At 45.6% G+C, this 24,623-nt stretch overlaps 2 protein-coding genes and 1 pseudogene across 2 annotated transcripts; 2 read left to right on the top strand and 1 right to left on the bottom strand.

Annotated features, from left to right (window-relative positions):
* Window positions 1–958: 958 nt before the first annotated feature.
* On the top strand, window positions 959–15,899 carry LOC115332250 (putative nuclease HARBI1). The gene is made up of 5 exons (XM_042294219.1): window positions 959–1,139; window positions 12,826–12,860; window positions 13,522–13,545; window positions 13,652–13,740; window positions 14,263–15,899. Exons 1-5 carry the CDS (start codon window positions 959–961, stop codon window positions 15,092–15,094), a joined length of 1,161 nt encoding a protein of 386 aa, XP_042150153.1. The 3' UTR covers window positions 15,095–15,899.
* Window positions 15,369–16,439, bottom strand: LOC115332247. Its single transcript, XM_040216656.3, has 3 exons — window positions 16,289–16,439; window positions 15,753–15,878; window positions 15,369–15,672 (listed from the first exon to the last, which is right to left on the bottom strand). The coding sequence occupies exons 1-3, from the start codon at window positions 16,381–16,383 to the stop codon at window positions 15,369–15,371; spliced, it is 525 nt and encodes a 174-aa protein (XP_040072590.1). The 5' UTR covers window positions 16,384–16,439.
* Window positions 16,440–21,654: 5,215 nt separating this feature from the next.
* Window positions 21,655–23,812, top strand: LOC120840980 (annotated as a pseudogene).
* Window positions 23,813–24,623: the final 811 nt, after the last annotated feature.

Consider the following 24,623-nt stretch of genomic DNA (forward strand, 5'->3'; position numbering starts at 1 on the left):
GAGTGGAAGGTATATTCCCCCTCCTCCCTCGTGATCATGCCTGCTAGTCCTTCTTCCCTCCTGCTCCCCCTCCCTCTCTTCCGAGTACTTGTGTAGCTTGTTTCCTGAAAATAAGTCACACGACTTCAGCGGGGGGTCACGTGACCCCCCGGACCATACTAGACAATGAGGGGAGGAGGAGGAGGGCAGAGGTCCCGGGGGGTCACGTGACCTCGAGGGGACGGGATCACATGACCTTGGGCGGGCCGTCACGTGACGTCGGCGGGGGGAGGGGAGTCACCCCCGGGGTCACGTGACCTTGGCGGGGGAGGAGGGGGGAGGAGGAGGAGCGGAGGGGGAGGAGAAGGAGGGGGAGGGGCGACGCCGACGCCGACGCCGCACAGGCTGGAAACGGGTCATGTGACCCCCTCCCCCCGAGGTCACGTGACCCGCCCGGACCATACTACACAATGAGGGGAGGAGGAGGAGAAGGAGGGGGAGGAGGAGGAGGGGAGGAGGAGGAGAGGGAGGGGCGCGGTTACGCCGACGGCGACGCCGACGCCGCTCAGACTGGAAACGGGCCCCTAAGAGCTGCGCTCTAAAAGTAGAGCTTACTACCTACTAAAAGTTTCCACGGTCGCGATTACCGCAACGTCTTTAGCAATTACTAAGACGTCTCTAGACAGAAGCCTAGGTGAGCTTCCCAAGTAGGCACCTACACATTAAACGAGTTAAGCCGAGGTGGGATACCCAAGTAGACCCACTGTTGGTCAAATAAGGGAAGCCCGTTGGGCAGCCCAAGTCGGGCGCAAGTCGGGCCCAAGTCGGCCCGACATGGGCACGAGTTGCAAAACCGGCATGAGACGCACGTGGACGGCCCGCGTGAGATCTCCGGCGCCCCCCCCTCCCTTCTCTTTTTTTGAGTCCTCTTTGATCATGCTGCGCCATACGTCGTGAAGGCCTTCCAGCCTGCCTCACCATGCAGTCCGTTCACGCTGTCCCCGTGGCTCAGGCCTTCCAGAGTGCGCCTGCTGAGTATTCCGTGGGCCATGTTCCCGTTGGATACACCGCGGGTCCTGATCCCGTTGCGTACGCCTTGGGAAAGCTCCACTCGCCTACAGTCTTCGTCAGGGCAAGAGTGCCTAAAAGAGGCAGCATTAGTAAATAAATCTTAAGAATGAGTACTCTGTAACAACCGATACTCAATTGTTGGCCTGGAGCTGCCACTTAGCGCCATGCGTTAATCCTTCTTAGCGCCCACTTTTTCGACGAAACGAACCGTTCACCTAGAGCACGTATTTTTCATATAATCAAGCTGCTCAATGCGGTGCTTGATTAAGAAAAATAATACATATGCAGATTTTGTTTTACGCTTACTCCAGAAAGGTAGAACAAAATATGAGGCGAACGCGAAATAGTACTGCAACATGTACTGCGTGCTTGTGTGTATGCCTTGAAAATTAAAACATGAATATACATCTTGGAAATCAAATATAAAGGAAACTGATCAAACATTTAGGCAGAAATGCCCTTGTAGTATCCCTTTAAAGGTGCCGTGCCCTTATACTGTGTTTGAATGTTTCTCACGTGATGCAACCATAATGGGCTGGTTCAGACAGCTGCAACAAGCGTTTTAACCACGACTGCGTCCGTTGCAAACAAAGCTACTGGAACCACTGCTCTATGCCGCGCGTACACACCCCTACATCCACTGCAACAAGAGCAGCAACTCAGGGGAACATGGTGGTCGGCAGTGCGGTGGCCGCCTCTACACCGTCGTAAGCTGTTTTCGCTGTACCTCTGTAAATAAAGGGGCGCTTTGCCATTCACTGGCGTAACGGCAAACGGACAGGCAGTTTTCGAAATAGCGTAAGGCTTTATTCATTTTCATTTATCCATTAATTGTTTAGATTGCTACTTTTATGAAAAAAGAATGAAAGAAATCAGTTCGCCGCCTTGGACGATGACGACCTTTCACACATGACTTTACCAATGGTACAAATCTCGAGACACTTCTTTCTACAATTACAGAAGGCGACCTAATTTAAACGTGATAAAGCAACGTACGGATACAGTTTTGGTATCACATATACATTGCAAGTGTGCAAGGATCTTACCAATGATTACGTTTCACTGGCGATATAAGTCGGGAAATTTCGCATTGTTCAGGGTCATTTCTAGAAGCAATACACACCACTAGTACAGTAAACCGAAGCACACGAATGAAGTACGAAAAGTAAGAAATCCAGGGAATGTTTCTGGGCCAAAATATTGATAAAAGAACCCTTGTAGTCGAGGTAGACAAACACGACTGCACGAGCGTTTTTGCTGCCTTGAGACTGCCGCCACGACGTCAATGACCGAGGGGATGGATCCCCTCCTCTAGGACGCGCTGGTTTATTCTCGCGACACAAAACGATAATTCGCAGTCAAACAAAACGCTTTACACGTAGCACGGTGACCTTCAACGACACAGACCGGGAGCCCTAATCTGGACACTTGGCGAAAAAGTTGCCGAAAAATCCCACGGCTATGATTGGCCGGCGTCAAGGTCAAGTGCGGCGCTGGCCGACCACGGCCGCTGGATTTCTCGCCGACTTTTGCGCCAAGTGTCCAGATTAATGTCCAAGCCAATGATTACCACCGACGCCAAGTTTCTCAGCAAGCAGCAGGAACCAAAACCGGCATGCATCCCGCGCAGCGGGATGCATGCCGGTTTTGATTTCTGCTGCTTGCTGATTTTTCATTTCATTTCGCAGATAGTTGATTTTTCAATGAAACATTGAAAAATCAACCATCTGCGAAATGCACAGCGCAAACTGGAGGGGCGCCGAAGAACATGCTACATGCCACCAGTTGGCTTCGCACTGGTAAGTCCAGGGCGCGAAAGACTAGTTACGAAGAAGCCTTCACTCACACGAGCACTCGCGCAGTGAAGGGGCTTTCGGAAACCAGGCGCACATGCCCATTCCTTTGCCGGCACTCATAGCCAAATTTGGAACGTAAGTGTACATCCGTCATATTAACTGCGGCGAGAAACCAGCGAGCTGCAGGATGTCGAGCACGTACATGCGCAAGAATAGCGCAAAACCATACTAACCCATAGCTCACAGGTGTGGGTGAGGACCGCTGACAGCGAGCAGTAGGGAAACAGGCCTCGATTGTTACCGATACCGCTAGAGCGTTGCCAGAAGTTCGAACAATTTCACATATGGTCTATCCAGCCTGGAGTATTTTCTAAGAAATAATGATTACGAGGCGCTCATAAAAAAAAAAATACTTGCCGTGAGAGGGCAATTATGTACAACCGATTTATATATTTCTTGGCTGGATGGATGAATGTTACTAATAGCTATACCCTTTCTAACGGGCGGTAGCTTGCACCACCTAGCCTATGTATAAAAGACATATATAAGACTGCTTCCACCCTTCTAATACCAATTTTGTCCCCCTGACTATCATCAGGCAGTGTGGGATATCACCAGAATGACCTTCAGGGGATTGGGGAAAATAAAACGAAAAAAACATCACCCTCGCCTCTTCCTCTCAATGTGGGAGTCGCCAATTTTCCTCAGGTCAAACCTTGTCGGTGTTACCCCAGCACCGGACTCAGTGGGAGACAGGGTTGGGACTTTGGGTCGGAGGCATGCGGGAGGGAGTCCCATCAGGGGCGGATTTAGAGAGGGGGTTCGGACGTCCTGACCCCCCCCCCCCTCTTGGTTCCTGCTTGTGTAAATTTTAGGGCGTAAAACGAAGGAGAGGGGGAGGGGGTTCCTAAACATATGGTACGCTGACCAACACCTGACCCCCCCCTCAGGACATTTCTGCATCCGCCCCTGGTCCCAATTTACATCTGTCCCGCCTGTCCCCAGCTGTGCTAGTTAGTTGTGGATCATTTAATTTTCCCTAGATAATTTTCACCAATAGTTTATTCGATTCCTTGTGACTGTAATCATTTTCTCTTCCGACATTTCATCATCGCCATTCAAACCCAGGGCCCCGACCAAATCAGTTACCGCTCCGGGCAGGGCAGTGCGAAGCCCCTTGCACTTCAAAACCAAATGCTCTAGTGTCTCGTTCTCATAACGGAAGGCGGCACATAATGTGTCTGTCTTTTGAAATATATCCCTCTACGTCTTCGTCCTCAAAACTCGCGTTCTCGCCTCAAACATCAAAGAACTTCCCAGTGAATTGTCAAACACATTTTCCTTCCTCATGTCGTGCTTTCGTGACCTGTACACCGCTGGAGCTGATTTCTTCTTCATTCTTCCCTCCCACATTTCCCTCTCCTCCTCTTTCACCCCCTTTTACATTGAAATAGTCTGCTCAGCCCCGTCAACAATGCGTAGGTATCTAAATGTGACCTTTCGGGTTCGGTTTGTCCATTTTATGTTTAAATGTTTCATGTTTAAATACTTGAATATCTTCTCCGCCCGCCGCGCACCATCCATTTTGGTCAACCTTTCTTCAGATTTCAACTTACTTATTGACTCCCTGCTCTCAAATGACGACCATAACATGTCCCCCTCTACTTCCTCATTTGGTGTTTTTCCGATTGCTCCCAGTGCCAATCTTCCTACGCTTCATTGTCGAATTTCTAATCCTGATTGAACCTCTGATTTCATGCACAAAAGACAGTCCGGGTACCATCACTCCTTTCCAAATACCTCTGACCACTTCATATCTATTATATTTTCGTAGTGACTTGAGGTACAAAATAGACACATTTATTTTCCCTTTTCTAATTATAATCTCCTCATGTTCTTGTAGATATTTTCTTCCCTCATCGAGCCGGACTCCCAGATATTTGTATTTTGCTACATGGTCTATTACGATGTCTTGTATCCTCAGGAGTTTTCTCTTTTCGTCGTTAAATACAATCACACCAAACTTGTCACTACTCAAAACTCATGCCCAAGGTTTCCCCCTTCCTCTCCACATATTCAAGCTATTTCCTCTAATGTATCCTGGTTATCTGCGATGAGTACTATGCCATCCGCATTTATCACTCCTGGTATTACCTGTATTCCATTTTTCCGTCCTGCCATAAAACTCACATAATTACCTGAGTTCCCTGCTTCATTTTTTTAGAGCGCAGCTCTTAGGGGCCCGTTCCCGGCTTGAGCGGCGTCGCCGTCGCTGTTGGCGTTGGCGTCGCCGTTGGCGTAACCAAGGTCATCCCAAGGTCACGTGACCCCAAGGTCACGTGACCCCTCCCCAAGGGTCACGTGACCCCAAGGTCACGTGACTCCCCAAGGTCACGTGACCCCTCCCCCAGTTTCACGTGACCCCCAAGGTCACGTGACCCCTCCCCCAGTTTCACGTGACCCCCAAGGTCACGTGACACCCAAAGTCACGTGGCTCCCCAAGTCACGTGACGTCATCAGTGACGTCACCGGCATCCGCATCGTCAGCGTCATCATCACTGATGCCGTCATCAGTGACGTCACTGATGACGTCCCCGGCATCCACATCGTCATCGTCATCATCACTGATGACGTCACCGGCATCCGCATCGTCATCGTCATCATCACTGATGACCTCACCGGCATCCGCATCGTCATTGCCATCGTCACTGATGACGTCATCAGTGACGTCACTGATGACGTCATCTGTATCCGGATCGTCATCGTTACTGATGACGTCATCGGCATCGGCATCGTCACGTGACCCCCCTAGGTCACGTGACCCCCACCCAAGGTCACTTGACCCCCCCCCCCCAGTACCCTTCCCTCCTCCTCCTCAAGAGCTGCGCTCTAATTCGGCGTTACAGGGAGTTGTAAACGGCTTTCACTTTTTTTCTATTTCACTGAGATATACCAGGAAGAGCAGAGGTGACAGTGGACAGCCCTGCCTGATCGTCTTCCTTTTATTGCTGCGGGTTGTTTATAGCTTATGCTTCACATGTTATAGCTACGCCATTATCTGTCTACACCTGCTGAAGAAACCTAAACAAATTTGCATCTAAATTATACTCCTTCAGGTGGACCCAAAGTTTTTCTTGTCTCACATTATCAAACGCTCCCATGATGTCCAAATAAGCTCACCATAAAGGAGTTTGGTTCTTCAGTGCTATCTCTATACATTAAGTGGTGACGAATAAGTTATCTACCAGTCTTTTTTCTCTTCAGAATTCATTTTGGAGGTCACCCGGTATTTACATATCTTCTGCCCGTTCCGCCATTCTACACTTTATTATCCGCTTAGGTAATCTGTATAGAACTGAAGTTTCCGTTATCGGGTGGTATGACTTAATGTTGTCGGTGTTTCCCTCGCCCTTATATATCACTGTAATTTTACTTAGTTTCCAATCATTCAGTACCTATCCTCCCTAATTACTTGGTTAATCACATGCCGTAAATTCAATTTCCTATTTTTTTTCTAGTGTCTTTATGAGTTCCATCGGTATGTCGCCTGGGCCTGTCGCTGTACCTATAGCCCCTCTATCCTGGGAAAAGTGGTGCCATTCTTTGAAGTAGTCGCCTCGCACACTATTGGCCGGTCGTCACGTGACATCTGGCTTTCGGTTTGGGACTTCCGGTCGTCATGAATTTCCCAATATGTTGCTACGCCGCAGCTGCCGGGCTGATGCGCCTGTAGCGTTGGCTTGTAGAAAAGTCGGCCGGAAAGCTTTTGAGTGTTCTCTCTGGAACGGAAAATGAACCTCGGAGGAAGATCTTGCTTCACCGAATCGGTCGAAAAGATTTCAACTCGACGGGAGCCGCAAAGTTATGCGAGGTGAGTGCTCTGTATAAAGCTCACCAGCATGCAAGAAGACAGCTGTTTAGAGCGAGTTATGCACGCCATTCCACCGTAAACGCGAGCGATGTAATAGCGAGCACAAGATTGCCAACTTGGCATGCACGGATGCCCGTGCCGTCGAAGTAAAGGCCCCTACGCACAGTTGCGTTTGAGAGCGTTTAACTGCGTTATGTCGAGAAACGAAAGTGATTGATCGGCACATATGCCCTTCGTATGAAGCGTGGAATCCAATTCAAGGAATTGCTTGGCATACGACAAAAGAAGTATGGATGTCCTGCGTCCTCGCAGTCGCAACGCAGTGAAACACTCTCAAACTCAACTTTGCGTAGGGGCTTTGGTCGATCTAAACGGCCTGCTCCTGCTCGTGCTTGTGGCATCGGCGTCGCTCCTAATTACGGGTGAATGCGGAGTACGCGCTCTCGTCAAGTGTTGCGTACGTGTTCGCGTACCATACTTTGTTTCGCACACATAGCTTGCAACGCTGCCGCGGCTGCGGACCCGAGCTTGTGGATGTATTTATACTCCGTTTCAATATAAGTGTGAGCGCAGCCAGTGCGACAAGCACGAGTATGTTTTCTCTGATGACGCTCTTACTGGACGAGCGTGTGTGCTTAGCCCGCTCAAAGTGCGTTCGCTCTCGTAGTGTCAATAGGGTCTACTTCGCTGGCAGTCTTATTGAAACAAAAATGCAAGCAAATAAAACATTTGAGACCAACCCCACACTCCCGCGAGCAGCTTTGTCAGCGCAAACTTTACTTGCAGGTCTTTGGCAGGCTAACCTAGGATCTGCAGGAACGGGCGCTTGGGGTGGAGTAACTTGATGTGTTCTCGACTAAAATTCTATCTCTTCAGTCTATTACAGGACCACTGCAGTATTCACCAATTCAAAACACTAATCATGCAAAACAAAGGAGAGCAAAAAATTGAGAAAAAATGCTCTCCCAAATATTTCTTTTTTTGTTACCTTCAACCTAGAGAGTAAACCACCACTGCAAGGGAGCTGGAAATGTAGGTGGTATGTACAACATTTCACAAACTATTTTTTTTTATTTTTTTTCCAGTAAGACACGTTATCTGTTTTACAATACAAATTTGATGCACAAACTGATAATTTTGGATGCCTCCTTTACAAAATGCAGTTACATTTATTTGTTTTGGTTGGCTCTCTAATGTCCCCGAGGCACCCCACCACAACGCAATGCCCACAGCACTGAAACATCCTCAGAAAAGACTGCTGAAGCAACCGCAGCTGCTCTTTAGTTTGGCTGTCCGATACTGTTCCTTGGTCGACCGAGGCACACTTACCACTAGTGCCATCTCTGTCCATTTTAGGAGTGTGTGTCCTCCGGAGGGCCCCCAGCAAGTTTCAAGCGGAGCTTTTCCATCGGGGCAATCTGCCGCAGTGACCACAGCTGTTGGTAAGTTTGGCAGTTCGATACTCTTTGCAGGTCAACTGAGGCTCACCTATCACTAGTGCCATATTTGTCGATTCTAGGCGAGTGTGTCCTCCTGAGGCCCCCCGGAAGTTCCAAGCGGTGCTGTACAGAACCTGACTTTTCCAGCTTCCCGAGCAGCCTGGTTCGGCAACCCCCCTCCCCTCCTTCAGCTGCTGGTGAGTTTAGCACAATGATAGTGTTTCCAAGTCGACCGAGGCACACCTACAACGACTGTCGTCTGTGTTCATTTTTTTCATTCTAGAAGTGTGTACCATCCCATGGCTGCCTGAACAAGGTCTGAGCAGTGCCCTACAGGCCCTTGCTTCTCCAGCTTGTCCTGGACAGATTTCTGCAGCAACAGCTGATGAGTTTTCATTTATGACGACTGTTTATTTCCTGGCAGAGTGCAGACAGTTACACACTGTTACTTACATTTGATCTTATTTCTCACTGGTAGCCACTTGACAAGACTAAATAATAGTCTTTTTTTTCTTTTTCAAGCACACTGTTTACACTTGGCATCAGGCAGTATCATCAGACTGCCAGTTTTTCAGGTGTACTGATGAATAACAAAGAGCTACAATGAAATTCAATGCAGATAAAACTGATATTGGCGCAATGACAGGAGTACCAGTTGCAACGTGAAGAGAACAATTTACAATTTGGACTTAAGCGCTTTCTCGCTGCAGATCAACTTAAGTGTCTCGAAAAGTCCAGTATGAAGGGGAATGCATGGAGTAAAGGGATCCTCGAGAAACTTTTAATATTCATCTTTCTTGTGTTTCCCATGGTTTCAATTTGGTACTGGGGAATCGGGGTAGCTTTTGCCTGTAGAATGTACACTTCATTGGCATCTACAGGACTTCAACTTTGTGTCAGACATAATGCACAAGCTGATGGATCCTTTAGCATCCGAGGTGAGCCAAACTTGCAGCATATAACACACTCGTGCATCCTTATCTTAAATAGGCATCTCAAGTTGGATACCTGCATACCCATCTCATCAAGTAGCTCGATGTTGAATTCCATGTGGTTTGTACAATTTATTGTCTACAGGTGTACCGTACCAGTTACAGCATTAGAAGGTGTAAGGGCTTTAGAAGTATTTTATGATATGTAAAAGTGACTGCACCTGTCAGTAAAGCTACCCACACGTTTGTAAAGTGTTAAGAAAGCATCTGGATTGTGTATGGTGTGTCTCCGTGTCATATATCTTATTTTTCATTCTGTGATTTCTTGTTATGTACTCAGCCTGTGTTCTACTTGTAGTGAATGCTCCTGCCGTGGCCTTTTGCTTGGTTGGCAGTTATGTAAAATAAATAAAATTGTGACTTTAATTTTGTTATTTTTAACATCATCCGTGCTTGTGTATTTTCATGGAGATTTTGATCTCGCATTCGCTTATTTGGCATTGTTCTCTGGGTGTGATTTGAATTATTGTTGCCTCATTCCCATTCACTGAAATAATCTGCAATTGCTTGACTCCAGAACTAGGTGCTGAAACCGAGCGCTAGTTTCCAAGTCTGTACCAGGACGCTGGCCCAGGAGTCTAAAAGCAGTGTAAATCGTAAGTAAACCTGGATTTTCTTAGTATCAACGAATAACAGAAACGATAGAGACACTCTGATAAAATTACGGGGTAACAAAAATACACGAAAACGGAGTTTTCATTTTTAAAAACGGTTTCATCAAATAAGATAACGAAAATTATACGCTCGGGAAAGTAGCGGCACCGCGTAGCCCCGTAGCGAAAGGCCCGCGGTGTCGCTAATTTTTACAGCATGCACAGCAATACGTATCAATTTTTATCATTACTAGTACTGCAGGCAGCTTCAAAGTGCTAGCTTAGCGTCAACCACATCAATACTTCCCCTATTAGAAAGAAAATAGTATCTTGCTTTCTAGGCCGCCAAATTGTTTTTAGCGCCCGTAGGCCAGACCCCCCCCGAAAGCTCGCTAAGGACACGTATTAAGAAGTAGTCAATCATTTGCAATCGTGGAGAATAAAATTGCAATATCGCGGTTTTATATGATAATTAAGCTGAACACTCGCGAGAGACTGACCTAATGCAACTCGGTAGGGGCGATTATCCAAAGTACTTTCGGGATGCACGGTTGGACGAACAGATCTACAGAGGCTTCAGGGCGGTCAGATGCGAATCCGGGCTCTAAATGAGGTTATTGCCACACTTGTATTATAAGAAAAGTCCACTCGATCGGCAACTCGCCCGCTCCAGCTGTGAAGTCGAACACTCGCGAGACACTGACCCAATGCAACTCGGTAGGGACGATTATCCAAAGCACTTGTCAGGTCCGCGGTTGGACGAACAGATCTAGAGCGACTTCAGGACGATCCGATACGAATGCGGGCTCTAGATGAGACGAAAGTAATCCCTGGAGAAGGGGAACAAGAGGGACAAAGGACAAACATAAATCTCCAAACACAGCTAGGTGACCGGTGAGCGACCGATGTTTGTCATTTGTCCCTCTTGTTCCCCTTCTCCAGGGATTACTTTCGTCATTCTTGTCGAGCTCGCTTGCACCTTTGCATTTAATTGCATTATAATTCTAAATGAGGTCACTGCCACGCTGGTCTGACGAGAAAAGTCCACACGATCGGCATCTCGACCGCTTCAGCTGACCAAGACGTCGAGACGCTTGGGAAATTCCAGAGGGCGCCTCCGTCGCAAACCGGAAGTTAGAGGTGGGGTAAGGAGGTGGGGTAAGGAGGCCTTGCTTGCGGTTCTGCCCGCTCCAAGCTCTGTTGGGTATGTTGGCCGTCTGACCGCAATCAATAAAGGCGCCTTGCGTTTCTTTTTCCTCTATCTAACGAGATCGACGAGTACATTTGTTTTCAACGAATGCGTTGACTATGGACCACTTCGCCTGTCTGTACATTTTTACGAAGAATGAACGGTGGATTTTGCCGTGGAGCTTGTTGTGACTGACGGCACAGTTGAAGCTCTCTTCGACCATTGAGAAAGTAGAAACAGTTACACTATGCTAGGGTTTATGCTATATGCAGTACCGGCAATAAATTCAGAAAATATTCGAGACCAAGTTACAGTTAAGGCAATCGTTTGTTTAACCTGCTCGGAAATTTTAATTGACAAGGTGTATTCTCATAATTGTGAAGGCTTCTTCTAAAATCGTCCGAAAACCTCGGAGCCTGCACGTATCAATGTAATTTTCTTGTCAAAAGTGTATTTCAGTGTTGGCTTTTGTGAAATTTCAAAAACGTAGCTTAATGCCCGTGAAAAATGAGACCTACAAACTTGTCCGGGTCAACGGCGGACGCGTTCGGGACTACTAAATCGTTTGCGAGCGCCGCTGACCCTGGCAAGTTTGTTAGTCTTGTCCTTTTACTGGAAGGGAGTAACACTTTGAAAGTTGACAAGGTCAAATTAATCACTAAAACACTTCCCTATTAAATATTTAAGATGTATACGTGCAGCGCCGATTTCTGAGCGAGCCTCGGCATTGATATCACCCCACTTCAGGCTACAGCTGTGTATAACTGTAGGTCCTGAAGAAAAAAGACAAGAAATCGGCCACACCTGTCTGTTTTGAGCATCGCTTCAGTAGACAATGTTTCAAAGTAATTCCTTTACTCGATACATACATGTTACATACATACATCAAGTCGATTGTATCCTTTTTTCTTATTTAACCACAAGATCAGCAGATGCGGTCGTGGTCCCATTTCTCTTTCCGGGTGTGTACGTACATAAAACTGTGCAACATAGGCCTTTTGCCTCAATGCTTTCTAAATATTTGGAAACTGTGGACGATTTTAATGTTTATAACAACCAAAAAGCAGACAGGCAGTTCACGTAGTTACACGGGACCGTCACTTTAGCAAGCGAAATCTTGCGCCAGTCAAATACACCATCACAGAAACAAGAACTCCGAGGCGCTCGCTCTGCGTGGCACGTAAGCGACGCGACAGAATACGTAATCAATCTGCTGACTTGTATTTCCACACCAATAAGAAAGAAAGGACCAAAAACATGAACTTTCCTTGAAGTGGCCACTGGAAACACGAGAGCGCTTTAAAGGCAGCCTTCAGGTGCCTTCCACATTGTTTCGCCGGATCGCCCGGATCCACAGCTGCCGTTTCATCGGGTGCAGGCTGGTCGGCGGAAACCTAAAGAAACCCAAGTCGCGACAACCCTTCCTCTCGTTGCTTCAGCTGACAACGGAACAGCGTTGGGGCAAGTCGGAGAACTTGGAAACGCGCGACCACCGCTGCTGTTCGCAGTCCCGAGCCGGGCGCAGCACGCCGCCAAAAATGGCGGACTCCTGTCTGCGGCTTCTGCGCATGCGCCCTGGAAACTCCGGAAAAGGCCAGGGTGTAAGATAGGGTATGTTTCAAATCTTACCCGAGTAACCTGTCTCCTACGTCAGCGGGTAATACCACGTGACATCGCGAGTAAACGATCCGCGAGTCGATTTTGGAACGGCCGGGATAATCACCTGGCTACTACGCGGATTGGCTTCGTCTTGTGCTACGGCAAAACGAAAGCATAGAAGGCTCGATTCTGGAAATAGCAGACGATCTGTTTTGATCATGGAGGAAGCATTCGAAGAGACGATGATATTAACCGCTGCGAAGTTTTTCTTTGATAGTGACGACGCGGCGGAGGAGTGGGAAATCCTAGAGAGTTTTACAACGAAGAAGAGGTAAGGAAACATTTTCTGATAAACTTTAAAGCGGCATTTAGCGCGCTAATCGAAAAAGTATCCAGAGCGTGCTTCATTGGCACACCTTGCAACGCCGACTTGAAGCTTATATTAGTTATTGTATACAAATAAAAGCGAAACTATTCACTCCGATGAGAGTGAATTACGTATTCACTCTCATCTATTCAATAAGCTGCGTGGGACGTAAAATATAGAAAGGCAACATAAAAGAACATTTGGCCGTCATACGTATTTTAGTAAATTATGTCCTGCGTGTGGGCTTTATTTATTTCTTTAGCTTTTATATAATGTACCATGAACGTCCACACTAGCTACGCTTTACGTCTAAAGGAAGACTTCGGGTGGAATCCGTCCCTTCAGTGTGTTTTTTTTTTTTATATATATACACATACACAATTGACTTGTTTGTTCCGAATGAATTGTTTTTGTGTTACCAGGCTTGCATTCTATGAATCACTAGTCACCGGGAAAAAAAGATCACAAATCGCACGTGTGTTATGAGTAGCTGGTTGATTATTGTCGGGGATGGAAACCAACGATAAAGTTTGTATATATTGAAGCAGACACGCGAAACGAATGCACCTGCACTTTAAAACAAATCCTACATAATGTATATACATATATTTTTTTATCATTTCAGGCGCAAAGTGGCCAAGATTTTAGGGTATGCGGAAACTGTTGTCCCCCGCCAGTCTCCCGAGGACTTCAAAAGTCATTTTCGGCTCCGAAGGACTTCTGTTGAGCGCCTAGTAACGTTGCTCGCCCCTCAGCTGCAAGTTCCTCGCGGACGGCCGGCCATAGACGTTACCAAGCAGACTCTGATATTCGTGTGGAGTCTTGCCAACCTGGAGTGCTTCAGGTGACTTTATGGGAACGGGTTATTTCTCGATCTTGAACCAATAATAAATATCCCCAACTCGTTGTTTGTCTATGCGGAGTGCTAGTTCGTATGCTTCTGGCACAGGGGTTGCAATGATGTCAGAACGCCGAGCTCTTAGTGGCTGATTGAAACAAAATAGTGGGTAGATCTCAAGGCATCTAGCGTTGAGATCTACCCACTTTCTCCTTTCATATCAAAGTCATTCAGAGCTCGGCGTCGTTCTGACGTCACCGCAACTCCTACGCAAGAAGCAGATGACTTTCCCTCCGCATAGCTATGCGGAGAGCAAGTCGTCTGAGCAGGATTTCGTTACTTAAATTTTCTGAAATGTCTGGTTGGCTACAATAATTTCTGAAATGTCTAGCTGTTCGGCGCCAGCGAAAGGGCCTCATCGCTTTAAATTTCAGATGACGAAATAAGCGTATACTGTGTATGGGAACGAACTCAAGGTGGTTCATTTTTATATATAATTTAAATGCTGGCTGTTTTTATATTTTACAGGTCTGTTGGAGACCGCTTTGGACTCTCCAAGTCTACGGTGTGCAGGGTAGTGCACCGAGTTGGTCTAGCTGTTTTGACCCAGAGCCCAAACTTCGTGTCGTGGCCGACGGAGAAAAAGGCACTGCATATTATATCCGGCTTCGAGGCGAAAGCAGGCTTCCCTGGAGTCCTGGGAGCAATCGACGGAAGTCATATCGTTTGCAAGGGGCTTCAGGGCAAGGATGCCCAGTCGTACATCAACCGACATAGATTGCCATCGGTGCTCCTTCAAGCTATCTGCGACCACGAGGCCAAGTTCCTTCACTGCAGCGCAGGAGATCCCGGGTCCGTGCACGACGCACGCATGTACAGGCGGTCCGAGCTACCGACGATCTTGACTGCGGACAAGTTCCCCTTCGACAGCCACCTGCTCGGAGATGGCGCGTACCCGCTGCGACAAAGCCTCCTTGTCCCCTACAGGAACAACGGCCGGCTAACTGAGCAGCACAGAAACTATAACACAAAGCACGCAACAACGCGAGTGGCTATAGAGCGGGCCTTTGGGATTCTCAAGGGGCGGTTCCGACGTCTCAAGTACATTGAAGCCCGCCGCCCAGAACGCATTGTCACGACGATTGTGGCAGCCTGCGTCATGCACAACGCGTGCATGGAGTGGCGGGACATCTACGACGGTCCCCTACACACCGAGGACGATGGACCCGCAGGTGACGGTACGGACAGCGACTCCAGCGAGTCCGGTGGGTCCTCCTCGGACGAAGACGACGCACCCACGGCGAGTCGCGACAAGGCCAGGGGCAAGGCAAAGCGAGATTTTATCATGCATAGCCTGTGAAGCCCCGGTATATATGTACATAGTTCATGTTTATTAACAAGAATAGGAGACCAACCTATTTTTTTTATTCTTTATGTATTCATCAAGTTACTGTTAATAATTAAAAACTAGTTGGAACTTTCACATTTCTTTGTGATCCCGTGGTTACGCGAACATGTTAATGATTGTGACTTATATCTTCACACACTCACACAAAATAAATAACATTGAAGGTGAACACATCTTTGCAGCTCTTTGCTCGTCAATTAAAATCTAGATTACAAAGTTTCAAACATCATAGCTCTTCTTCCGCTCTGGCTTTTTCTGCTTTCTTGAGTTCTATAAAATCTTTAAAAAAACAATTAAAATCCTCTAGGGCCTTGACTTTCCTTTCTTCTAAGGCCATTTTTTTGGACAGCAACTCATGTGACTCCGAGAGTTTCGACTTTCTCTTGCTTCCTCGGCTGCACTCCGCCTTCGGCTCCTCTCCGGTTTCCCTGACGCTCAGACCAACTGAGGTGCTCGCAACAGCCAGAGGGACCACCTCCGGCCTTCGCCCGAAGATTTCATCCATTTCCTTGAGGAATGGCCAATCCTTCCTGCGAGATTAATACAGTGCTGAAAGATTTCATCAAAATCTCACTCAAGAAATATAAAAATGGAGACTTGAAATGCGTACCTGTCGTTGCCGCTCTTGGCGTTGTGGTCCTTAACACCTTTATACGCTTTTTTCAAATTTTTCCATTTATTGCAACACTGGTCCTCAGTGACTGGGTACCCCATTTCATTGAGGGTCTCGGCCAGCCTGAAATAAATCACCACCAATTTTTTTAGTGTATTTAGTTTCATGTGACCGGATTGTCCAAATGAACGCTCCCTGAAATAGTAGTCAAAATTGACATTCTGCCTCTTTATATTAAAAGCAAGCCCACCAAACCGGCGAGTTCCCTATGAGTGCAAACATTTTGACTTTTGTAAACATCTCTCATCCTCAGACATGCTCGTGTGAAATGTTACGCGTTGTAGATGTCTAGTTCCAGGTAAGCAAAGACATATTTTCCTTATCTTCGTTAAAAACATAAATAAAATAAAAATGCGTGCTACAAAAAACAAAAAAAAAGAAGAGGGAATTGCCAATACGCAGTTGTGGCACGAGCATGCATTTCCTTCATTTCACAGCGATAATACAAAATACCTGAAAATGTATCGTTTTACCCTTTCCAGAACGTCCTGGAGACAGGATTACTTTTTTTTTCCATCTTGGCACATCGTTCGATTAAGGCCAGTACGGCTGGTCGTGTCCAATACATGTACGCCTCCTTGCTTGGCGTCAATGTTTTTGGAGGTGGCTCCACCGGCTCCACTTGGTCAGCTTCCTTTTGAACTGCATATTGAGATCAAAACTCATTTCAGTTAGACATCAAACATTTGTTTTTATTAGTTAGAGCAATCGCTGTTATTATACTCCAGGTGCCTTATACATATGCGTTCCCCGCATCATAATTTGAATCGATTACAATTTGCGGAAATTTAAAATCATATTCCACGCAGTGTAGCGGTACTCAGTGAAATATGTAACTTAATTACCTTAGTTTTGACGCTGAAAAACAAAAATATATCACAGAGAGAACTTTAAAACTGAACGGCATTTTTTTAGGGTGGGAAAAAAAAAAGGGGGGGGGGGGCGCATGTTGACTGATTATTTACATAAAATTTTCCAAGCCTTCACTGCTTACAAGCGCTATTATGCTTACTCTGGAAAAAAAAGATACTTGCATCTTTATAGTAAAGTAGTAAGCTGGGCGTCTTGGTAAAGGTTGAACACGGTTAGAAATCGCGCACGAAGAGACAAGAACAAACGAGGAAGGAACGTAGAACACAGACGTGCCTGTCTGTGTTGCACGTTCCTCGTTTGTTCTTGTCTCTTTGTGCGCGATTTTTAACAATGTTTATCATCTACTTCATAATTTCATCATCATCATCTACTGTGTTCGACTATTTTCAGCCTTGAACGTACAAGTCCTCAGCCCAATAAACATACACCTCCTTCTCAGCTGGCTGTTTCGGAGGTGGCCCGTCTTGCTCAGCCTTCACATGGGCTGTGTATAGATTGAATACAAAATTATATCTCCTAATTCCGCTCTTCGTCAGAGCTCTGTACCATTACGCAATCATTGTCTTTAAGTATACCGAAATTCCGTGCCCTTCAAATACACCTCGGGCGAAAGGTGCGTTAATTCCGGTGCTCGATTCCACCCAGAGAAAACTGGCAGTGCAACTTTCTCAGTCTAGAAAATAAGAATGTATGTACACGGCATTGTCTGTTGCCGCGTGACAGCGTCGTCAGCGATATTTTATTTTTATTTTCTAGCCAAGTTATACATCACCGAGGAAACGTACACCTCGTCATCGACATTGAACCCAATCCCCGGCAGAGACTTTCTTATAATCCTGGCATATTCAAAGCACGCCAGGAAACATCAACAGATCCCTCGGTGCTTTACCATCCGCATACGTAAACGGGCTTCGTCACATCACCGATGCAAAAAGAAAAACACCACCCTAGACGAAGAAGTAGATCGTCTCACTTACGCACACATGTGCTTAAGTGAGACGATTCTGGAAAATGTATTTTTGAAAGAAACCTGGAATAAACTATTCTATTCTATTCTATTCTATCCAGAGCAAAGCAAATTCATGCAGTCACACCTGAAAAAGAGTCCGAGTAGGCCTCGAAACGTCGGGTCCCTGTAATATAGGGCTTCATTTGACGTATCCTTTTTAATAACTAAGTAATCCGGTCAGTGTCGAACGCCTTCAATCTTGAAAGCATGAACAGCGAGTTCACTCCAACGCTGAGAGCGAGGATGCAGAGAAATTGCTACTGAGAAATATGTGCATACCTGTTCGCGCAAGATGTACGCTGTGAATGTGTTGCACAGCTAACTCATGAGTTGAGAAAGACATGTCGCAATAACCGCACAAAAACGACGGCGTCGAGTTCTCAGCCATTCTTGCAATCTGTCACCGAACGCAACAACGCAAACGAGCTTTGACGGCTGTTAGCGCAGAAAGCAGACGACGAGCAGATCACGTGACCCATTTACTCGATTTGATCCGACGTTACCCCCCGATCGAGGAGGGTAGCGCGAGTAATTACTCCGGAGTAAACAACCCGCTTCTGAAACGCGAGTTGTGACGTCATCGAGTAAGCTCGAGTAAGTTTTGAAACGCCACGGTGCGAAACCTTTACTCTGGGGTCGAATCGAGTAAGTTTTGGAACACAGCCATAGACAGGCGGGGAAACGAGAGCCAAATGAGCGAGCGAATTGTGTCCCTCTCGGTTTTCTCTTTTTTTGTGGCGCCATCTATGTGGAGCACCGCGAACTCTGACTCCGGGTGGGTGACCGGTTGCGACCGGCTAAAGGGACGGAGATGGTTTCTCGTGGATTTTCTATGGAGGACTGTCGTGCTCTCGGTTTATTTTCGGCACTCTCCCATAAAGTTTCATGCAAATCTAATTCCAATTTTTTTCTTCTCGCCGCAGCGCCATCTGTCGCAAATCGGCGGTACCCGCAAGCAGATGGGTACACAATCCGGTCACGGTGCTGCGGTAGGCTTCTGTGGGCCGTTTCCCCACCTGTCTATCTTACACCCTGGAAAAGGCCCATTCGGGGCGACGTGTGCCCGAGTTCCAAAACCGACGTGAGACGCACGTAGACTGCCAGCGTGAGATCCCCCCTCCCCCCCCCCCCTGCTTTGGAGCCCTCTTTGTGCTCCTTGGCCCTAACAAGTGTCTTAGGGCGTCACTGAGCTAGGAAGAAGATTAGGGCTCGTCAGGAAGAGTTTACGTTGTTCCAAACCGACGTCTCTTTAACGCGCTATCACAAACGCAATATGGTTTCCCTCTTTGGTGACTGGTAAAATTACAGACTTATAGTCTTTTGCAACAAAAAGGCTGCACAAGAGATTCCACTCTTTCTCCCCACTTACACACAAAGAAAGAAAAAAAAAACGATTCGGTTAATGTTTAGTTTGCCAAGACGTGTTGGGTATTATACGGGCATTAGTTTAGTAGGACTCTAATCCTGAATACTGGGCCCTACCCAATATTCCTCTCCCACGTGACATGAGAAAAGTATTGTGTTGGTACTGAGAGGTGTATTGACGCAATTTCTCGTAACCAGGGGGCGGAAACTCTTCCGCGGTTCCGATGGGGCACCATACTTTCCCCTATTTTAATGTATTTTTGTTGCATTTACATGCGTCTTTCAGTTGGACAAGAACCTTTTCTGAAACAGTCCCCAATGGTGGTCAGACAGTGTTTCGAAATATAAAATAAAATTTGATTTCGTAAACCTTTTTTTCAGGAGTTGTTTTAAAAGCCAACGTTTTCGTTTTACAAAGTGCTATTATTACGTAACCATGCACAATCTGCAGATAAAAAAGCCAGCAAAACTATGCAGATCATAGTGCAACTCTAGCTGAGCATAACGCTATAGTGCATACCTGCTCTACCATAGCCTTCAGATTTCCCCTCACAAAAAGACAAGAGCGTGTATTCAACTCGGCCTGTTCATCAAGGGTCCTTCTCCTCAAGCCTCATTTTATTGTTTACGTACTTTGAACTCGCAAAACTAAACGCAGCTATAGATGGGAAACTTGATGACGCGTAATTAAACCCTCGACAGGCAAAGGAAAATCAAGGGGAGTACATACGCGATATTTTACATAGATGCTAGGTGATATCCATAATGGCGTATGTTCTTAAACTGCCCCTAGTTTTAGATTTGTGAAATTCGTTTCGAGCTGCTCAAAACCTTAGTACCATATCAGCACAGAAAAAGCAGTTATTATTACCTCAGGATAATATTCTTTTATTCAGGCCACAATCTGTTATTCCAACATACGAATCTAGAGTTTTAACAGCACGAATATTGAAAATTATATATAAAAAACAATATCCCAGGAGAACAAAAATGTCAATTCAAGAGGGCTACAATTTGGAAAATCACAGTGATCGAGGACCTGTGGTGTGCCAAAACCAAACTGCGTAGGCGTCACTGTGTTGAGCCTTTCAAGCGCTCTTTTGTCTGGCGACATTGAAGGCGGCGTTACAGTAGTTCATAAAAAGGAGAGCACAACCTTAGGATATCCGGCTGCCGAGAAAATGAATTATCAACCGACACTTTCGCTCTCGCTTGCGCTATAGACAACTCCAACTTTTACTTCTGAACTATAATCCCGTTCAGGCCACTGTTCTGAGTTAAATATTCAACACAATAAAATATGTCTTGCCTGCTGCATTCTAAGGGAACACGACGCAAGAATTACCTTGCGTCGTGTTGGGATTACAAGGACTTTGCGCAAGTTAATTAAAAAAAAACAAATTTCACAGTTTATTTTTTCTAGAAAAGTGATATCATGGTAAGCAAGAATATTTTTTGTATATTCATGTATTATCGTGGTTCATTTTGTGCTCATAAAAGTTTTTTTATGCGGATTTAAAGTGGAATTTAAATGTTAACTACGCTGTTTGTGAAGCTTATGACAACCTTTGGTACATGAAGCGTGATTTGAATCACTCTTTTTATATAAAGCTCACTGCATACAAAAAATCAGGTAAAACCTGTTAGAATATGCTTCTTAAGTTTGGGATCCGCACACAGCTACTAAAGTTGACAAATTAGAGGCGGTGGAGGGATTTGAACTGCACTTCATATGCAACCAATACAAAAGAAACGAATAGGTTGCTCCACTTTACGGGATCGCTAAATTTAATTTTTTTTATTAACTGGGCGTCGAGAGCGCGACAAAATTAGTCTCTATGCTGTATGTTAATTAGTGATTTTAAGATAGATACAGCAAACTATTTACCTCCTCGGCTTTTTTTTGCACCAAGAATTCTTTCCCTTCCCTTTCTGTGTTATAGTACCTCGTCGAAATTCTTGTTTTTCCAAGTACCATGAAGGAATCAAATACCCTTTCTGAAGCACATGCAAATTTGACACCATCTGATTTATTTGTCAACGCTTTGGGAAGTTGTTCAGGGAAATGTTTGTTGTGAAATTTTCGCTTACAAATCTACTGAGAATGTTCGCGTCTTTTTTCCGGATTTTTTGTAGTTTCATATGCGAATAACTCGTTTAACCGCTCCTACCACAATCTCCAAAAGACGGTTAGTAGTATGTGTAAATAAACAAAAATAATAAAGCATTAAACGACTGCGTTAAACAATTAAACGACAAAGATAAGGAGAAATACGCCATATTGATGCAATTTTATGAATTATAATGCAATCAAATTCAAAGCTGCAAGCGAGCTGTATAAGAATGACGAAAATAATCCCTGGAGAAGGGGAACAAGAGAGACAAAAGACAAGCACAAATCTCCAAATACAGCTAGGTGACTGGTGAGTGACCGGACCAGGCGGACTTTCTTGGTCGCTCACCAGTCACCTAGCTGTGTTTGGAGATTTGTTTTTTATCTTTGTCCCTCTTGTTCCTCTTCTTCAGGGACTATTTTCGTAATTTCATAAAGATTTTGACATATCCCTAAGATACATAAATGAGCCTCGAAATATGACTGACGAGCACAAAAACATTCAGGTATTTCACCCAATTCAAAATATAAAATAAATACAAGAATACGCGTGGAAGCATTTACGTAAGCTCAATTATATGCTTCAAGGGTCCGAGCACATCTGTAATTTCAAAACTCGTAGAGAGTAAAGATTTATAACAAGTTTGTCAACTGGCGGTGACGAAACATGTTGGACTTTGCGTCCTTTTTCTTTCTTTAAAATAAAATTCCGGGCTTTTATCAGTTTCCTACCAAAGAATTCCGCTTTTGCAACTGCACTTAGGTCAAAATCAACAAAATGGGTTGGCCGCATTTTTAACTTGATTAAATAATCAAATACTTTACGCACAAAGGTATTTGCATAGCACTGCACGAGGTATAAATGCCTTGGTGCTGTGTACCTCTCTACTAAATTCACTTGACTGTTTCAGCAAGAGGACCTTACTAGCTTCAGCTATGTTCTCCAAGGTGAATAGCATTAAGGACCTTCAGTCCTTTTACACAAAGTCGGATATTCTACAAGACCATAGTGGCGTTGCTTGGTGGAATTTAAGCTAACACAGTAATTATCTCATTACAGGTGCTTCTGTTCTGCTTCTGCACCTACGCAGCTTCGCAGATTGCTGTCGAAGATGTGAGTATAACATATGTGAATGGGAAATTCTATGGCCAATCTGAAATAGTGTATGATATTTCGCCGAGGTTGTTTCTCTGAAATAGTTCTCAGTAATGATAGTTCATATAGGGGCTCTTTTCTTTTTGAAGAGGCGATTTCTATCAGGATTAGACGTCTGATTAACGGATATTTATATATTGCTAATATCTAAATTGTAAGAGTAAGCAAATTATTGATATAAATTATGTTTCGGAATTGTTTCAGAAACATGAAATTTGAGCATCGCTGAACATGTGCAAAGCTCGATACAGTTATCGTGAAGAAGTGAGAGCTGTAAAGGTGTTTTTATTAAAACTGAGGCGCCGCAATCAAAACCACTTGTCTGGTCGAGAATGCCCAACCAGGACTACCACTATGCGGGAAGTATTCGGTGTGCATGATTAGCACACTTTTGACGGTTATTTGGCATTCAATATCCGCCATGTGCAATATATGCGTTTTCTCCACCACATACCTATTGATATGCGGTAAATCCTTTAAATAATAAGCGGTAGATCCACTTAATGAAAATAGTTTTAATAGGAATTCAAATATTCTGCATGCATAAATATTAATTTTTTGTATCACCAAGTCTCAAAATTATCACGAAACAACACCGCTCTCTTCAAACAAAATACATTTTAAAGAGCGCAAAGTATCAGGATGTTCTGGAGGGCCGTTTTCTTTATTCACGTACTATATGTAGAAAACGTATGTGCTCATGTGCGCCTCTACTCTTGACTGTGCACTTCTCAATCTCAAAGTGGGTTGCGGAGGACGTTGCGGAACGGCGAAATCATTTTGCGAACATTCTCTAGTGCGTGCTAGATTTCAGTGTAACACTTTTCCCTTCGCATACCTCTTTTTTCTCCACTTACATGTACCCATTATGCACGCAGCCAGCGCAGCCATACAGCTTCGCCTACGACAACACCGACGAGTTCGGCACCCGCCTGGCCCGTGAAGAGACCGGCGACGCGAACAACAACAAGGTCGGCTCGTATAGTTAAACCGATGCCGCGGGTGTCTTCCGCACCGTGAAGTACGTCGCCAACGCCGACGGCTTCCACGCCACCGTGGAGACGAACGAGCCGGGCACCAAGAGCTCCAACCCCGCTGATGCCCCCGTTGTGTCCTCCGCTGTTGAGGGCCCACATCCCGCGGCCCTCAAGACCGCCGAAGTTGTCGTGAAGGCTGTTCGCCCAGCTGCTGCCGTTGCAAATGTCCCCCGCCCTGCCCCGGTCGCGGTTCAAGCAGTCCATGCTGCGCCATATGTCGTGAATGCCTTCCAGCCCGCCCCACTCACCGTGCAAACCGTTCACGCTGCCCCCGTAGTTCAGGCTCTCCAGGCTGCTCCTGCTGCGTATTCCGCGGGGCAAGCTACCGTTGGATACGCCGTGGGTCATGCTCCCTCTGGGTATGCCGTCGTCCCTGCTCACGTCGGATACGCTGTGGGCCAAGCTCCACTCGCCTACACTCTTGGTCAGGTCAAGAAGGCCTAAAAGAGGCGACATATTAGTAAAGAAATCTTAAGAATGAGTACTAAGTCTTCACTGATATTTAAGTGTTTGCCTTCAACAGACACTTAGCGCCATGCGCTAATCCTTCACTGGAGCCCACTTTGTCAGCTAAACGAGCCGTCCTCCACATGGACGGACTTTTCACATAATCGGGATGCACTACGTTGGTGCTTAACCAAGAAAAATAAAACATATAAAGATTTTTTTACGCTCACTTTGAAAGGTAGAGCAACAGATGAAGCCAACGCCAAATAGTGCTGAAACAGTTTGTGCACTTATAAACTTTGAAAGTTAAACATTAACATGCATATTCGAAATGACATATAAAAGAAACAAATCAAACAATTAAGCAAAAGTGGATATATACATTTCATCTGCAGGCGATACCCGTAATTTCAAAAAATTAAAGTAAGCTATTCAAACTAAAAGCTAGTTGAGTAAGTGAAGGGTAAAAGTTAGTCGATACTTCTGAGGCAGTTTTACACTCTTAATGTTAGAAGGACCGTATATATTGTCTGCCAGCCCTCAACATCACTGCAATCGCATAGTAGGAAATAAGTTTGCGCTTCTCTCCTCTTTAGGGAGTATTACGTTTAGATTCATTAAGCGCTAACTACGCGTGGCAAGCGCATACTCGATATGATAGCTAATGCTGCAGGTGCTTACGTTTCTGTCTTCGCAGCAGAGTGGCAATACACGCGGGTGCCACGTAAAGTCACGGAGTATAAACCCTCAAAACGCAGCTCTTCGTTTTTTTTTTGTTGATCCTCTGGAAAGTTTCTGTAGATGATCA

This window comes from Ixodes scapularis, unplaced genomic scaffold (assembly GCF_016920785.2).
Source record: "Ixodes scapularis isolate PalLabHiFi unplaced genomic scaffold, ASM1692078v2 PGA_scaffold5__190_contigs__length_132052651, whole genome shotgun sequence".
Lineage (NCBI taxonomy): Eukaryota > Metazoa > Arthropoda > Arachnida > Ixodida > Ixodidae > Ixodes > Ixodes scapularis.

Bases quoted from the DNA above. Each gene is read 5' to 3' on its own strand.
- LOC115332250 (XM_042294219.1), top strand. From the start codon at position 959: ATGCAGTCCGTTCACGCTGTCCCCGTGGCTCAGGCCTTCCAGAGTGCG. The intron at 12,861-13,521 runs GTAAGGAAACAT...TTATCATTTCAG, and splicing joins AGTTTTACAACGAAGAAGAG to GCGCAAAGTGGCCAAGATTT. The intron at 13,546-13,651 runs GTATGCGGAAAC...CTCGCCCCTCAG, and splicing joins AAAGTGGCCAAGATTTTAGG to CTGCAAGTTCCTCGCGGACG.
- LOC115332247 (XM_040216656.3), bottom strand. From the start codon at position 16,383: ATGTATTGGACACGACCAGCCGTACTGGCCTTAATCGAACGATGTGCC. The intron at 15,879-16,288 runs GTAAAACGATAC...GATTTATTTCAG, and splicing joins TCCAGGACGTTCTGGAAAGG to GCTGGCCGAGACCCTCAATG. The intron at 15,673-15,752 runs GTACGCATTTCA...TTAATCTCGCAG, and splicing joins GCCAAGAGCGGCAACGACAG to GAAGGATTGGCCATTCCTCA.